This window comes from Epinephelus lanceolatus, chromosome 15 (assembly GCF_041903045.1).
Source record: "Epinephelus lanceolatus isolate andai-2023 chromosome 15, ASM4190304v1, whole genome shotgun sequence".
NCBI lineage: Eukaryota > Metazoa > Chordata > Actinopteri > Perciformes > Serranidae > Epinephelus > Epinephelus lanceolatus.
This window is the reverse complement of record NC_135748.1, coordinates 22,352,078-22,370,285: the sequence shown is the minus strand read 5'-3', so window position 1 is coordinate 22,370,285 and position 18,208 is coordinate 22,352,078. Positions and strand designations below refer to the sequence as shown.

At 41.5% G+C, this 18,208-nt stretch overlaps 1 protein-coding gene and 1 pseudogene across 1 annotated transcript; one reads left to right on the top strand and one right to left on the bottom strand.

Moving 5' to 3' along the window:
• Positions 1 to 3,051: 3,051 nt before the first annotated feature.
• On the bottom strand, positions 3,052 to 3,827 carry LOC144467071 (uncharacterized; annotated as a pseudogene).
• Positions 3,828 to 5,776: 1,949 nt separating this feature from the next.
• pkdccb (protein kinase domain containing, cytoplasmic b) lies at positions 5,777 to 18,100 on the top strand. The gene is made up of 7 exons (XM_033641860.2): positions 5,777 to 6,493; positions 7,199 to 7,324; positions 10,759 to 11,030; positions 11,330 to 11,409; positions 11,713 to 11,820; positions 16,600 to 16,776; positions 17,127 to 18,100. Exons 1-7 carry the CDS (start codon positions 5,885 to 5,887, stop codon positions 17,231 to 17,233), a joined length of 1,479 nt encoding a protein of 492 aa, XP_033497751.2. The 5' UTR covers positions 5,777 to 5,884; the 3' UTR covers positions 17,234 to 18,100.
• Positions 18,101 to 18,208: the final 108 nt, after the last annotated feature.

The following is an 18,208-nucleotide window of genomic DNA, read 5'->3' as shown; positions in this document are numbered from 1 at the left end:
CACTAATTTTTTTCACAAACCCTAACATTCTTCAACATAAAAGTTCATAACGGATCTATTAAGGATTTGTAAATGATCACTTTACCACTAATAAACACTATATAAAAGGTGCCTTATTAGTCTAGTTATTCATCATATTATTATCTTATTTATGCAAAATGTTCACCTGTAAATAAGCCTTCAGTCATTATATAGTGAAGTATTTGACTCTGAAATGTAGTGCAATACAAAGAAGAGCAAGTATTAGATCAAATGTTTTTTAATAAATCAACTTAAGTTGTTTCCTACAGAGACTCAGACAAATGATTTTGAAACTTTGGTCTGGTTAAGACATAGATTTTGCATCACTGTACTGTTTCCCAAGACAAAATGGAGTAAACTGAGTGCTGGTGTCTTCAGAATATGTTCTTGCTTTTACACAATGAAGAGAAGAATAAAAAAGGAAAAAGCCGAATATGACTTTGGGCTTTCTATTCAGAGAAGTGAGAGCCAAAGCCGAGCGGCACAAAAGAAAGGAGAAACTGTGACACAGCAGACCTGTGTGCTTCGCTGCTAATGAGGCGGCTGCTGGTGTGGCTCCGGTTATAAATATGAATCATGGCGCTGGGCTCTTGTGTCTGAGGAGGCCACCTTGGGGGGGAAAAAAAAGAAATGATTTATCAGATGAAAGGCAAAGATCGAGAAAAGGAGGGTGTGAGAAAGTTTGGTGGGAGAGATCAAAGTGCTATTTCATGATTTTAAATGAGAAGCAGAGACAGTGGAGGGAGTATCTGTTTTTTCTATCTCAATAGTGCAGCCTAATTTATAGTGCTTCAGTGAGTCATGATGTTCAAATCTGATTCATACATAGTAAAATGGGTTGAGTCATTGAGAGCTGCTAGATGAGAGAGGGGATCAATCACAACTGTGTTGGAGAGGAGACTCATCCTTCATGTTCAAAGGATCCAGCTGAGAGCTCTGAAAGCTATAACTGACCTTTGAGCTTAGAGACTTTATTCACAAACTTCATGCTCGAGTTTGTTTGTGTGCAATATTGTCCTCAGCTTCAGCAAAGGCTGCTGTGTTGGTGGTTGGCATGGAGTTTCCTGAACAGCCTGCGTTGCAGCTGACATGGCTAATGCCTTGTTGACTTCAGACATTGATTAACTTACACTGTTTAGCTGCACACACACACACACACAAGGAAAAAAAACACAACCAAATACACACATATCCAAAGCCTGACAGGCACGTACTGGATACACCAGACACACATGTATAGTGAGAGGCTGAAGAGAGGGGGTTTGGCTTCTGGCTGGTACTGAGGTGACAGCCATGGTAATTTCCTGTGGCAGATCTCTGCTAGTGAGTAGTGATGCGGAGGGAAACGCTTCATTACGGCTCCAGTGCTGCCTTAAGATCCGTGGAACAAACACAGTTGGATAAATAAAGATACAGCAGGAAATACAGAAAAAGGTCTGTGTGGAGACAAAGAGCAGAACACTGTGTTTCTGTAAACTTGTGCAATGTAGTATGTTACTGCAAGGCCTCTGATCAGTGATATATTTAATATTTTAGCAAAACATTAACAAAACTAAAGGAGCCATCTAAGCTAGGCCACCTCACCGATATGTGTCACGTGTAAATTGGTGTTATATTTGATTAGCTCTGTCAGTTCTGATGTTAAAAACAGTTACTATCAGTGAACAATTTCCAAATTCAAGCCAATTCTGTAGTTTCATGATACGGAAGAAGTGTTTTACACCTTCATTACATCAAGACTGTTGCAGTTCCCTGTATGTAGGTCTTCTCCAGTCTTTATTAACTGTTGAAAAATGTAGCTGCAAGGAGGTTGACTGGTTCTCAAAAGAGCGAGAACATTACCCTGGGACTAGCCTCTCTTCTGGCAGTGACAGAGCCTTTGCAGTTGCTGCTCCACAACTGTGAAACCAGTTGCCGTCAGACCAGGTGTGTCCAAAGTCCGGCCCGCGAACCAATTTTCCCATAGCTAGGGTGCGTTCCAAATCACATACTTTTTCTTTTGACTTTTAGTAAGTATTGCAGCTGCCCTTAAAAAATACGTACTGAACTGAACTTTGACCCTCTCCATTACCTTGGACATAAAAGAAAAACACCTCTTACTGAGTTCACCAGAGACAGAGATCGACCTGGAGAGCTCTGCTGTTGTTACTTTGCAATGTATGTAGTTTACCTTTAAAGTTATAACTGTTAGATTGTAGATATTATATTTGCGACAGTGAAATTACTCTGTCGCTGTTATTTTCATCGTCATTTCCTTTTGTTGTTTGTAATATTTATGATTATTTTGTTCACTTAAATACTCAATATTCCTATTATTACAATTCGACTGGTCATCACTTACTTAAATGCCCTGTCATCAGCCACTGTGACTTATGACAATCAGCTGTCATCTGTTTGCGGCTCAGTCCATGTAACATATCGTCCACTGTACAGAAGATTGTGGGTCAGAATAGCCAGAAAAGCATGCTGGCTCGCATACTGCAAAATTAGACCAGATGTAGTAGAACATCCTGGTATTTTTGGCATACTGCATTTGACATACTATGTATTGGGACATACTAAATCTTTTTGGGTATTGGAACACACAGCTCATCTAGCACAATATGCTATATTTGGCCCGCCACACAACAAGTCTATTGGTTAATCAAGCAAGATCATTTTGCATTTTTCCCATTCACCTCAAGAGGGCAGAACTATCATACAGTGTGTAGACATGGACCAAGTAGGAAGTACACAGGCAGAAGTAATGTGTTTCCATAAACAGACCGTAAACAAGCAAACTAACGATTACCTAACAGCAGACATTTCTTACTAGGTAGCAGATGTGATGTGGCCACAGTAAAGAAGCGAAAGTCAACAGCGAGTAGGGATGCTGCTTTCAGGAGCGATGGAAAGTTGAATACTTTTGCATTGCAAAACAAAACAGTTGCACTTGTGCCATTTATATGAGGTGTGGTGTGTCTTCCTCAAGCTCGGTCCTCTACCAGAGACCTGGGAGTTTGAGGGTTCTGCACGGTGTCTTAGCTGTTCCTAGGACAGAGACCTCAGATGTTGTACCTGAATCTGCTGAAGCCACTCTCCTAGTTTGGGGGCCACAGCCCCAGGTGCTCAGATTACCACTGGCACCACTGTTACCTTTACCCCCCACGTCTTTTCTAGCTCCTCTTTCAGCCCCATTTTTCTAGCTTCTCATGTTCCTTCTTCCTGATGTTGCTGCCACTCGGGATCACTACATCTATTACCACTGCCTTCTTTTATTGTTTGTCAATCAACACAATGTCCGGTTGGTTGCCATCACCAGGTTGTCGGTCTGGATCTGGAAGTCCCACAGGATCTTAGCTCGGTCATTCTCAACCACCTTAGGAAGTGTCTTCCATTCTGACCTTGGGACTTCCAGCCCATACTCTGTGCAGATGTTCCTGTACACTATGCCAGCCACTTGGTTATGGTATTCCATGTACGCTGATCCTGCCTGCATCTTATACCCTGCTATTGTGTGCTGAGCTGTCTCAGGAGCATCTCTGCACAGCCTGCACCTGGGGTCCTGTCTACTGTGGTAGACCCCTGCTTCTATTGATCTTGTACTAAGTTCCCATTACTGCTGCCATGATTAGTGCTTCTGTGCTGTCTGTCAGTCCAACCTTTTCCAGCCACTGGTTGGATTTCTTGATGTTGTCCACTTATTCTGTTGGTTGGTACATGCCTTGCAGAGGCTTGTCCTTCCATGAAGGGTCGTCCTCCTCTTCTACATTCTCGGGTTTCTGCTGCCTGAGGTATTCACTTAGCAGCTCATCTTTGAGGGCCATCTTCCTGATGTTTTCCTGGATCTTGGTTGTTTCGTGTTGGACAGTAGCTCTGATGCTCACCAGTCCTCGGCCTCCCTTGCTACACTTAGTGTCTCAGGGTGCTGGATTTGAGATGAAACCCTTGCATTGTGAGAAGCTTCCTTGTCTTGATATCAGTGGCCTCCATCTCCACTTTTGGCCAGCTCATGATCCCAGCAGGGTATCTGATGCCTGGCAGGGCGTACATGTTGATGGCTTGGACCTTGTTCTTTCCATTCAGCTGACTTTTCAGGACCTGCCTTACTCTGTGTAGGTATTTGGCTGTGGCTGACCTCCTTGTGGCCTCCTCATGGTTCCCATTTGCCTGCGGGGCCCCAAGATATTTGTAGAACATCCTGTCCTGAACATCTGCAATGCTATAGCCTATATGATGCGAGATGCAGCTGGCCTCCAGGCAGTGGTGTAGTGGTAATTGATGAGGTGGGTGTACTACTTGGTAGATAGGTAGGTTACTGATGAGGAAGTGGGCATACTTTCCTATTACAATGGCTTTTTAGCTGATAGGTGGGTATACTGTAACTGGATAGAAAAAGAAGTGGGTATATCCCGTATATCTGAGTATACCCTCCACTACATCACTGCCCCCAGGTATTTTCACACAATCTGATCTGGCCCCCCATTTTAAAAAGAACTTGGACACCCCTGCATTAGATATCAGATGTGTATCAACAATGTCTGTTTTAAAATCTTGGCTAAGCACATGTTTTTATTGACCTCCCTTTTGGCCCTCCAATCCTTCAATCTGTTTTCATAACTCTGTATTTGTACATTGCTGTTCCTTCCTTCCTACTATGGTTAATTAATTTTTTTCAGTACATCTTACCATTTTTATTGTTGTTGTTGGTCATCCATCTGTCTGTCTCTGTCTCTCTTTATGTCTCATTTTGTCTTACGGATTACTTTTAATTTATTATGTTGATCTGTTCTGTATGACATCTATTGCACGTCTGTCCGTTCTGGAATCCTGGGATCCCTCCTAAGCTGCTCCTCCTGAGAGTTTTTCCTTATCTGCTGCAAGGGTCCAAAGGACAGAGGGATGTCGTATGCTGTAAAGCCCTGTGAGACAAATTGTGATTTGTGATATTGGGCTTTATAAATAAAATTGAACTGAATTGAATTGAATTTACAGCAGACTTTATTTTTCTTATTTAACTTTTTGTCTTTTTACTGTCTTGTATTGCTGTTTATAACTCTTGATTGACATTGCTGCTACTTATTTGTTTTTATGGACTTTTTTTCATCATTTCCTAACAGTTACTATCATATTTTTCTATCCTTCTAGGCCTTTGAATGTGACCTCAGGGCATTGCTGTAAAAGAGATTAATGCCTAGTCAATTCTCCCTGAATAAACAATGGTTTGATTGATTTGACTGAACTTTACTTAGTAATAAATCAGTGTTTATGAGGAGTGTTTGTGTGTGAAGACAAGAAGGTAATTTGCTGCCACCTGTTGGACAGATTGTGAAGGTGACAGCAGTCACTCCCCTCTATCTTTTAATAATCTAAATATATACTGTAAATATATGTTTAAATTATGACACTATAATTACCTTTAATTCTAAATTAAATTAATCAGCATGGTAATTAAAATGTCGGGGTTTTTTAAGCATATTTTAAATTTAAATGTAAACTTTTTTTATTATTTATTTTTGTTTATTTATTTTCCTTTTTGTGTGTCTGTGTTAAATAAGTTTATTATCTGGTCTGTATTTGTTCATGCACAGACGCATCGTGTTGACTGCAGTTGTAAAATCAGCTGCTGAGAGCCTGTAACACGCGGATTGAGTGACAACATGAGGTCGAGCTCTCCTGCGAAGTTGTTCAGCGGGTGTAAAGTTACGAGCGCACAGGACACACCTCTAGAGGGAGTTCCCGGGGAGGTGGAAACAAGGAGCTGATCACTTCTCCTGCAGAGAAGTCAGGAGTCCTTTCACTCGGAGCTCAGCGGTCATCCGAGCCTGCGGCCGTCCGTGCGTCCTCCGTCAGCTGCAGTGTCTCCGTGCCACGGAGAGGGAACATGCCCGGGATGGGCAACTCTTTACGCGCGGCTGCCCTCTTGGCTTTCGTGGTTCTCTCTATCCTAGTGTCACTCTTGATCAGCAGCGTGCAGCAGTTTGGAGCGAGGTTTTCTCACTTTCCCAATGCAACTGTTGCTGGTGATGAGGAGGAGCTGGCGTCGCTCCGCGGGGCGTTGATTTACCAACTCAACGAGAGGCGCAGAGAAATTATTCCGTTGCTCCAACCTGATGATGATGAGGAGGAGGAAAACAGACTACCCGGGGAAAGTCGACATGACCAAACACTAGACACGAGTGTGGATTACAGTCTGTGGAATGAGATCACTCACGGCTCCAGGAGAGCGCATTTGGATGAAATGGGTTGTGAGTCTCTGGTGGACATGCGGGCGCTGGAGGTCCTCGGGTCTGGATACACCAAAGTGGTTGTCAAAGTGAATCTAGCCGGGGGTCAGCATGTGGCCTTAAAACTCGTCAACGAGCAGGGGATCGACATGGGGAAGTGTGTGGAGGATTTTAAAGACCCGCGAGGCTGCCGCGAGCTCGTTTCTTATAAGTTGAAGAAAGAAATAGTTCTGTTGCAGAGGCTGCAGCATCCAAACGTCATCAAGGTAAAGTGCTCCCTCTGTCTGCCTCGTGTGCATATATTAAGACTTTTTAAAAAGATTTTACACACTATAAAAAATAAAGGTTGCTCTCCAAATGCTTAAGCAACAGTATAGATAATATATGTTCATGCAAAATTGTCTGAATGTGGTGCATAAACCCTGGAGCTGCTGCTGGATTATCATAACTTTCCATAATCCATGATGTAGCCCTGTTCACATTTTCCTTTGTCTCACACACAGTGCACTGGATGAAAGGCCTCACTGGCTCTGCAGGACCTTCCCATGTAATTAAATTAAATTCACTGACCCTCTTCTGACCTTTGGGTCCAGTTTGGCAGGAGCAGACAATGTGCCTCTGTCCCCTGCACTATCCCCGGCTGCATCTGAAACCCCCACAGAGTTTATTCACTCAAACCATTACGGCCCAATTTAGAAGCAGTTTGAATTAAACGGGGAAGTTGGGTTTCTCCAGCAGTGTGTCCAGCAGCTGAATGATTAATTTCACAAGCGTACACACAGAGCACATTTCCCCTCCAGGCTAAATGTGATTTCACTGTCACAAGTCTGAGCAGCCGAGAGCACGGCTGGCAGAACATCGTGTCCTCTCAAGTCACCCTGAGAGCTTACAGACACCTTCTGTGGAGTTCAAATGCAAAAACAAACAGTTGCACATGATGTATGTTTTTTTGCTCTCTGACTAACCCACAGCTCAAAGGTCACTGTGCAGGAGATAGAGGAGGAGGACAGGACGGACGTGTCACAGTCATTCTGGAGCAGGGGAATCCTCTCCAGATGATCCAGCTGCTCCAGAGTCCCTGGGAGGACAGATTCAGGGTAAGCGCATTAGTTTCAGCTGTCGATACGCATGCTCTGTCCATTTATCCTTTTACACCACACTGCACACTGGGAGTCTGAAAGTCTCCCTGTGCAAGCCCTTGCTTCCCCCCTGGCAAGAGAGACGAAGGCTGAGAGATGAGGGAGGTGGACATTTGAAACTCCTGGAGGTCTGACATCTGTCCCTCAGTGTATTTGATCAGGCCGTGGTTGGAATGGAGATGGGTCCTGGAGTTAATCCACTGCAGGCTAGGAATGTCATGTCATCCCTCACACACACACACACACACACACACACACACTGTTTTAGTCAACCCCCATCACAGGTATGCTCACAGTGGGAGTCAACAGAAGCTGAATTTACACTCCAGGGATCAAGTGTGTGTGTGTGTGTGTGTGTGTTTGCGCACGGATGAAGAGACAGAAAGAATGGGTGAAAGAAGGGGAAAAAATGTCAGGGCATGCACGCTTTGTTTTTGGATTAGCAAAAGTAACATCGCCGTCTGCGAGTATCATCTCAGCTATGGGGCCTCATTTTGCTGCATCACCCAAATAGCCGTTCATAATACCCCCCTGGAGCTGCTCGGCCCCTTTCAGCTACGTTGCATCTGCGCAGGCTACAGTAATCCGGGGGTGTTCGGTTTCACTCAGCCCTGTTATTACTGTGCTTCGATCCCACCAAGTGACGTCCAAGAGACTCGGAGCATTACCTAACACCGCAGCTATGTTTGTAGTGTGACAGAATCATTTCATGCTCTGTCAGTGCGTGGCTAATGCCTTTATTTTGCCTTTAGTCGCCTACTTATTTTCTCTTTCTGTTTTTATTGTAGGATTTAAAGGGAACTATAAAAGCAGTCTCAGGAAATGGCTCGCAACTGTGGCTGCCGAAACGTCTTAAAAGCGAATAACTCTGTGTTTTTGCGAGACTGAGGGTGTTTATATTTCACCATTTTTAGCAATATCATGAAACTTAATTACATTGTTCAATGTGTCACCTTCTTAGGAAGAAAACAAGTCAGTGTTTAGCTTGACCACCAAGAATTTTTTGGTTATTCCAGCATTTTCTAAAGGATTTTATTTGACAACAAGTGGCAGGAAGTGATGGGGAACATGCACTGATTGTGTTTAAACACAAAAACTGGAAATCTGATCGCCCTCCGATAGTATTACACTGGTTAAATGAAATGTCATGCTACATCTCATTAGATAAACTCTAGTAGCCTACAACTTTGTCAAAACTGGCAGAAGCATATAGATCTTATTGCAACAAGGGCAGCTTCAGGGACTAGTGGTTGACATGTTGGGACTGTTTAGATTTCCAGAGCAAATCTTAATTTGAGATGGCACAACTTCCTTCCTGTAACCATGTAACTCTCTGAAACTTCTTTTTCTTTTCTTTATCTTGTCAAAGATAGGGTGGTTGTGGACGGTAGTGGTTGGGTGGTCAGAAAAAGCTGTGCACAGTTGTATAATGAACTTTCATCAGAAACACTGATGAACACTAAAATTAAAGGCAATTTAGGAGCTAAAAGTAGAGCTGCAAGTAACAGTTATTTTCATTATTGATTAATTTGATTTTTTTTGTATTTTATCAGACAATCACTTAGGGCTTTGTTTTAAGCAAACATAAATCCCTGGTTCCAGGTTTTCTAATGAAAATTTTCAAATTTTCTGTCTTCTGTGATAGTAAACTTACTACTGTTGGGTTTGAGACTGTCAGCTTGGGTTTTAGGAAATCATATATGGCATTTTATTAATTATTTATTGTCTGGACAAATTATTAATCCAAGAAATAGTCATCAGATCATCAAATGACAATGAAAATAACAGTTAGTTGCAGCCATTATTTAATCTATAAAATGTTCAAATGAAAGCCTCCAGAGCCCAAGGGGACCTCTTTAAATTGCTACTTTTGTCTGACCAACATTACAAAACTCAAAAATATTACATTCAAAATCATATAGCACAGCAAAAATTGAACAAATCCTCGCAACGGATGAACAAATCATTACTTTATTTTCTGTCTTCTGTGATGGTAAATGGAGAACTTTTGGGTGTAGGAATGTCAGTCAGACAAAACCAGCTGTTTGAATGTGTCATCTTGGACTTTAAGAAATAATATTTGGCATTTTATTAGTTAATCATTATATGGCCCAAATGATTTATCGAGAAAATGGTCATCAGATTAAATGACGATGAAAATAACAGTCAGTTGCAGCCATAATTGAATTAAGAAAGTGTCAGATTGAAAGGTGCCTGATCCCACGGGGACCTCTTTAAATTGCTAAATTGTGTTTAAATTGTTTGACCAATGTAACATAACTCAAAATATGACATTTAAAATGATATAATACAGAAAAAAAAAAAACCAATCCTTACATTGGAGACTTTTTTCATCATATAATCATGTAAGACCTTATTTAAGCAGAAATAAATCCCAGATTTCTGGAATTTTCTCATTTTTGGTCGTCTGTGATGGTAGAAGGAGAACTTTTGGTTTTTGGAATGTTTGTTGGACAAAACCTGGTCTTCCGAATAGGGATTTGCAATAATATCATCAGAATCGTGCTTTTTCTAAATTTGCACAGTGAATGAATATTACGCACATTGGAAAGTATTGTATTTCATGTCTCCATCTGCTGGTGGGACATCACAATAAGAGTATGCATGCATGATATGATGTTAATTCCACAACAGAAGAGACTTGATGATCACTAAATTAGGTAGAGAAAAAAGTGGATACATCGATATCAGTATCAGTTATCCATCAAATGAGTTGTTACATGTCAGCATTATGGATCTCGGCAAAAAAAACAATATCATGCATCCCTAGTTTTGGATATGTCAGCTTGGGCATTAGTAAATTATCATTGGTGTTTTATTGATACTTATCACATGGCCCAAATAATAAAAATAAGAAATGTATTCAGATTAAATGACAATGGAAATAACCATCAGTTGAAGCCATGACTTTATTTGTGCACCTTGTGTGGTCCCATTCCCAATTAGAAGCTGCAGGAGCCCAAGGGCACCTCTTTAAACTGCTAGTTTTGTGTTACCAATATAACAAAACTCAAAACTATTATATTTGAAATTATATAACACAGCAAAATCGGGCCTAGTGAGCGACCCTGACCTGGGGAACCCAGTGGTTGTTCTGGTTGTGAATGTTAAATTGTGGTTACTATAATTTGAAGCATTCTCTGGCACAAGAATCTCCTTTGGGATAAATAAAGTTTTACTGAATTGAATTGAAAAATGAAAAACTCTTCACACTGGAGAGGTGGAACCAGTGAATGTCTGCCATTTATGCTTTATAAAATACTTCTAGTCACATATAAAGGACAATATGATGATCTTTGGCTACATGCCTGTGTACTTCAGCAGTCATCAATCCAGTATATCAGGTTTTGGCATGTCTCATCTCCTCCCAGATTTGTCTGGACCTGGTCCGGCTGCTCCACTTCCTCTCCCAGTCTCCTCTGGGCTCTGTGGCTCTGCTGGACTTCCAGCCCCGGCAGTTTGTCACTGTGTCTGGCGAGCTGAAGCTCACAGACCTGGACGACGCCAGCGCCGAGGAGACGACGTGTCAGACGGACGCTGACTGCACCCTCCAGTTTCCAAACAGAAATTTCACCCTGCCATGCTCGGCGCAGGGAGTGTGTGAGGGCTTGAACGAGAAGAGGAACATTTACAATGCCTACAGGTGAGACAAGTGACAGTTTTACGACATGATGGACGTGTGATGGATGGATGGAGGAGCTGCATGGATGATTGTTTAAACACAGGCTCAGCCGACTCTTGATGGTGAAGACTGTGATGTGTGTGATGAATAAATTGGTAGTTTCAGTGGAAAAAAAAGTCTTTTCTGTTTAAAACCGACAGCTTTATGGAGTGTGTTTGTTTTAACACCAGTGTGAGACAAGTCATGTTCTGTGGGAACTATGTGATGGGGCTTGTCTGTCTTTCCGTCTGTGTGACTGAGCTGTCTTTGCCCGGCCCCAGGTATTTTTTCACCTACCTGCTGCCTCACCAGGCCCCGCCCGGCTTCACACACCTGGTAGACCACATCATGAACTCCACAGGTGAGGACGAGAGTCGTCTTGACATGACAGGACGTTCAGTAGCGAAGATCAGACAGGGAATCATTCCATCATTTCAGTCGTGTAATGACATGCCTCGGTATAAGTGCTTCTTTTAATGAGCTCGACAAGATGCTTCATGACATGTTACAAGGTAATGAATACAATTTGTTATCTGTAGAGATCACACGACAGGGATTAAACAGGAGAGCATAGCGAGGGGAAAAGCAAATCATCCATATTTGATTGGAGTATGGCTTCGTGCCTGTAATCGGTAAGAGATCTGAATGCATTGTGTGTGTCCAGGGGAGCTGAAAGCTGACATCAATCAAACTTTGGAGGCCTTTGAACACATCCTCCTCCTCTACAAGTCTGGCCTGCACCTGGACAACCTGCCTCCATCAATAATCAGAGGTAAGAGCTCGTGGAATGAAGGCTGCTTTTTATAAAGTACAGTGGGCCCTCTTGTAGGCCCTTTTCTTCCTGGAGAGAATGCATGGCTTTTTTATATCCTCCCCTTTCTTAGAGGAAAGTAAGACAGTCTACACCTCTGTTTTCATTTTGTATCTTTAAAAAAATGAAAGAGAGAGAGGGGGTTGGGGTTCTCCCGCTCGGGCTGTTTTGACAGGTTTATTAGGCAGTTGGAATGAGAGGACAAGACCAACAAAGTGGGATTAATCCTGCATATCTCTGGCTCAGAAAGCACAGTCGGTGTTCATTTAAAAAAACAGTGCTGGGATTACATCGAGCTATTCTGTTTAACCTCTCAGGATAATCATGAGATTTTTTTTGTGAACGTTTTGTCCAACTTTGTAATTCTTAACATTATAAAAACTTAGGTAAACATACTTTAAAGTACTTTTTTGCAGACTTTTTGTCCTACTTATATAAGCACTGAACGCTTTTCTTCTCCCCAACTCGCCTCCGCTCAGTCCACTGCAGCCCCCGTCAGTCCCCTCCTGCCGTTCCTCTCAGCTCTATGAAATATTAATAACAGAATGACTGGCTGCGTTCCTGTGGTGAGATTTTCCGTCCCCCCAGATGCTGGACTGTTTATATAGCAGCGCTTTGTGAATTTAATCACAGATTCAGGGTAAAGAGGCCGGGGCGATGAGGCTGACACCGGGAGGGAATGTATAGTTTAACAAGGAGGTGCCATGAGACAACCCTGCTGCTGCTGCTGCTGCTAAGTGTGTGTGATAAGACCCCAGAAAGTGTGTGTGTGTGTGCATGTGTGATAAGACCCCAGAAAATGTGTTTGTGTGTTATGTGAGTTTTGTGTAAACAGAGGTCACTTTTGGGTGGAGGAAAAGCTTGGTAACATTTTTCTATTTAGTTTAGTTAACCTAGTTTAGGTTTCTTTATTTTACAGTTTGACATATTTTATGTTCCAGTTAGCTTGACTTATACAGACTGGGAACAGTTAGCGTGGCTCTGTCCAAAGGTTACCGTAAAACTTCAATTAGAAGCCTAGTCCCAATTAAACGGCTACACATTTTGACAAATAAAGGCCTGTCTCTATTAGAGGCCTGGTCTGGTTGCCAAGAAGTTCTTCAGATGTATAAAACCAGGTTGCTGGCAACTTCAAATTATGTGTCCATTACCCTGTAAGTTATTCATATCCCTCAGATCAAAAGGATCAAAAGGGTTTCTCATAAAAAGATAATCCAAATAGTGAGTATTGTTTTAACAGGATAAAGAGGTGGTGTGTCGGTATGCCGTGGGCCGTAACTCACTCTCTCTCTGATGAGTGTCGGAGCTATAAGTAATATTCACACCGGTTTAAATAAACTATTTGATTGTATTTCCCATCTTTGCTGAGCAACAATTTTGTGCGACAGGAATTAAAGGCCTGTCCCAAATATAGGTCTGTTGATTTCAGGGACTTAATCAAATAATAGCCCGGACTACTAATTTAAATTTTACAGTAAGTTGCATTCACGTGCTCCTCGAATGGTCCCATTTCCCGAGTCAAGAAGTTATTTTTCCATCTTTGGTGCATTCAGAGCTTTTAAGCTGTGATGTGGAAACAACATGGACACCACAAAAAGCGTGTGTCAAAGGGTGTGACGTCAGTAGTTGTTTCCAGTATTTGCATGACCACAAAGACATACTATCATCATTCCTTAAACTAAATCTTTTTTCAGCCAAGGACACTGAACAGGATATAGAATACACCAGGGACCGCCCTCATGTATGTCCCTTTAAATAATTTGACATAGCCTATTTTTTTTTTTACCCTTTTTATATTCTTAGTTACGTGAAAGATCGGGACACACAGGAAAATAGTCAACAGATTGGATTGGATTGGAATTAAAACACAATCTATGAACTATTTTTGGTTTAAAAATAAAATATTATTTGTCGAGCTATGAAGCCTTTTGTAAAAAGTATATCTATTTTTTTATATCATGATAATTTGATGAACCTCAAAACTTTTTATGGACTCCCTGACAGGGTGCCACAGACCACACTATGAGAATCTATTCCCCAAAACCACTAAGATATTACTTTACCAATCCTTTTACCAGGGTTAATGCTTATAAGCAACTGTTCTAACTAATCTAGGTCTCTCTGTGTGGAGAGCAACTAACGCTTACAACCTATGCCCTACAACAAATTACATGTAAGCAAAAGAAATTGATATGCAATACATGAATCCACCATCAACTAACATTTACCTTAATCCGCCATGTTTGTGTGTATGTGACGTTTAAGTTGGCTAGCTGTGTACCAAATTTTCACAGACTTTCGGAGTTGACGTGAATTTTTCTGAATATTCTGACACCACATGAATGCACTATTAAAGAATCTGTCCACCAACACCTTTTAAAGTTCATCAGTTAACATGTTAGAGAGACTTTGTTGAAAGTCTTAAGAAGTTCTTGCTAACGGCTAAGATACAGTGCCGCATCTGAAAGCGTCTCATTTTAACAATTCAAATTCTTTACTAATCAAAGGAATGAGATATAATATGTTAATTTTTGATCTTAAGACGTCGTAGGTGGATTTTTAAACTGTTGGACAGAGCCTAGCTAGCTGTATCCCTGTTCCCAGTCTTTGTTCCAAGCTAGGCTAACCAGCTGCTGGCGTTAGCTTCACATATAGCGCGCAGACATGTGAGCACTATTAATCTTTTCCTCTAACTCTCACCAAAAAAGGCAATAAGCACATTCCCCAAAATGTCCAACTGTTGCTATAATGACTAAACAACAAGAGGAGAGAAACAAACAAACAAAGATTGTGCAATTGTGTATTAAAAAACACATCTGCTCATTAATATGTCTCCCCTATAAGAGTGGGGGGAAAGAGAGCATCGCAGCCAAAGACGCAACTAAGCTTGATAAAAGAAGCCAAATGGCAACACGGCTCAGAGACGAACACAGCCAGCGTGTGTGTGTGTGTGTGTGTGTGTGTGTGTGTGTGTGTGTGTGTTAGTGAGAAAGACGCTCATCAAGTCTTAATTTGAAATTGCTGACAGATGGAGATTCATTGGTAATGTGGATGTAACTTTTCCACAGCTGAGATCATTTGTGATTTGATGGAGGAGGCCAGAGTCTGGTAAAGACGGAGGTTCTTAAAAACGGCTGCTGCTGCAAGTACGAATTTTAGTCATGTGCTAAAAAGCAAAGAGTGAATTCATTCACTAAAGGAACTAAATTTTAGGTCCTGAGCTCTGTAATAAATTAATGCTTTATATCAAAATGAAAGGAAGGCTGTCTTCCCGCTTCCTGTCCTTCATCTTCGACACAAAGAGCTTATATTCATTCGTCTCTGTCTCCTCAACAGCTGAGGTCTGCCACCCTTTAGCTCCCCAACAGGCCTCATTTCTCCCTCCCCTGAGAAGGATCCTCGAAAACACTCCTTCTCCTTGTTCCCTTTGCTCAAACCCAGAAGGCAGATCCTCGTGTCCTTTTCCTCTTAACAATACTCCCACACACACATACACACACACACACCGGCTCCTGCCATTTAAGAAGGTTAACAGTTTGTAACAGAGTGCCTCCTCCGTACGGACTCACAGACTAGGCTTTTGTCCTGCTCTGGTGTGTGTGTGTGTGTGTGTGTGTGTGTGTGTGTGTGTGTGTGTGCAGGCACATGTGTGCATGCTTCTTTCTCATGGCTCCTGCTAATGTGTAGCAGATGATTTAAGGCCAGATCCACAAGAAGTCTGACTGAAAGAGTTATAATGATGAATGTAACACAAATGTTGGGAGGAGGAAGGTGGAGCGAAGGGATTTTTTCAGAGTGGAGCAACAGTTTGTCGGAGAGAAGCTCAAAATGCTGTCAGATTTTTACAAAGACTATAATACACAGAAGGCTCTAGGCTGGTTTCAGGTTTTTGTTGTGAGGGCTTTCTGCTTTTTTTTTTTCAGTGAAAATTTAAAACCTTTAAGATTTTGTACAGACAAAAGTAGATATTTAAAGACATCATCTTGGACTCTAGAAGACGTGACTACAAGAAAATGTGATTTTTCTCTTATTTTCTCACTTTTTATAACCCATACACTTGAGAAAATAATAGTTAGATTAATCAATAATGAAAAAAAAAATAGTTAAAGCCTTTTTCGTCATATAAACTGGCAGCAATAATTAAAACATGAATCTAAAGGTTCATATCAGCTTTTTTTGGCTTCTTTTGAACATATACATGCATCAGATATAGCAAAAAGTTTGGTTAGAAGTTATTTTTTGGCACATTTAAGGGCTGTGAGATGTCCAAAACATACTATATGTTATTTTTTTTATGTAATATATTCACAGGACACACAAGTCTACATAAATTACCACTTTTTGTATTTTTTTTTATCATGATAACACACAATCTTTCTTTGGTAAACAAAAATTCAGATTGCTCTGTTGCTACCACTGCCAGGAAGTAGCCACTAGACATTAGAATTGTTGGAAAACTGCCATCTTCTACCTTTAAACCTGTCATTCATAACCACATCAGGAATCCCTTTGAGTCGGTAAAAGCTCTGTAGTTGCATGACAAAGACACTGCATCTTCACCTCCAACCTGCTCCCTACGCTGCCCTTCCTCATGCTCTTATCTGTATTCTCTTCATTGGATGCTGCTCAGTATCAGTTTTCCCGCAGGGATCATTAAACTTTCATCTTATCCTCCAAGAGCGCTTTAAAATCTTTCAGTAGCCTCATGTATTGAAGTGGCGTCTCCTCCTCTGTGGTTAGATTACACCGTGATGCGAGGTATGGGGACCTCTGGGAACGCGGAGTACCGCTGCTGGCCGTCCTACAGTCAGCAGGGCTGCGTGCTGTCGGTCCACAGCGCCAAAGAGGCAGCGTACATCTGTAATTCCCATTCCCAGTGCAACAGCTTCACTCTGAGTGGGCAGAAGACATGGACGGGTTAGTGAATCTTTTGCTTTCTCTGGAAGTTTGTCAAATGTTATTTTTTTTTATCACATTAGTGTTTTTTTACATGTTTCCAGCTCACTTTAGTCTGTGAAAGTCATTACATAAATTAAATCAGCCCAATACTGAAAGTACTCTGTAATAAGCGTGTATAATTACCCACAAAATCATGTCTGAGTACGACTGCTGAATAAACACACTCAGCTGCTGCTGTTTTTATCTCGTGATGAAGCTTTTAAATGTTGAAATGCGTACGTTTATTAAGGATGTCAAGTCAAGACGTGTGCTTTATTGGTGTTGCAGATGTGTTTAACATGCCTCTGTTTTTTTCCCATGCTGTGCAGGTCGCCTCCTGGCCTCTTTCAGGAGCAGCTTCAGTCATCTGGTGCCTGATGGGACATCAGAGGTGTATGTGAAGAAAACCAAAGCTCCCGAGACTCCCACGGCGTGACACAAACAGAACAGTCTCGTTCAGTGGAACTAATGGAGTGGGATAAGAGATAATGCACAACACGCAAAATGCAGCGCTTAGAATGAGAACTCCTCCAGAACATGTTGAACGCCGCTCAGCTTTGTGGATTTGCAGGAGGAGCGTAGAGGCCGGGTTGAGGAGGCGTTTGAAGTGAGGCAAGTGAATGTGATGTATTTATAGGGCTTCTGCTCAGTGACTGTTTGATCTGCCTGCCAGCTCACTGCCTCTGCCAACTACTATTTAAAGGGATTTCCCTTCAGGTACAATTAAGGAGGGAGAGCCTTGTGCCCTCAACATGTTTTTTTTTTTTTTTTTTTTTCTCCTCGCTCTCTCTAACTTGTCTTTATTCGCCATGTGTGCTGGTCCCCGTAGTAGGATTTTTAAGCCAAAGAGGTAATAAGAACAGCCGCTGCAGCTCAGCGTTTGAAGCCTGAGGACGAGAAAAGAAAACAAGCTCTTATACAAATACACTTTGATGTTAATGCGCTGAGGTTGCGGCTGTTTTTTCATGGTTCCCTGGCTTAGCTGCGCTGTGGTATGAGATGGCAACAACCATGTAAGCATTTCCACATCAACAATGAGCAAAGATGATTGAAACCATTCCAGAGCAGTCTGTTTTTACATACTTTTGTAAACATAGTTCTTATTGCGTAGTTCATAAATATTTATATGATCGAATGAAATGTAATTGTTCTTACATGATTGTGCATTATAGCTTAAGTGCACCTTGTGGGTGAAACTTTTATTTTCAATGAAAAATTATTCACGTCAGTGTTTTTTTTATACTTCACTTATTGTAAATGTACAGTTTTACAATTTTGTAATTATATAAATGTATTGTTTCTACTTGCTGTTGTGGTCATTTACATTTTTATTTTATTGAGCCTGACTATAACTAACAGCCTGTTTATTTCTCATTAGCACCTTCATGTGTGTTTCTGTGTGTCAGTGGGG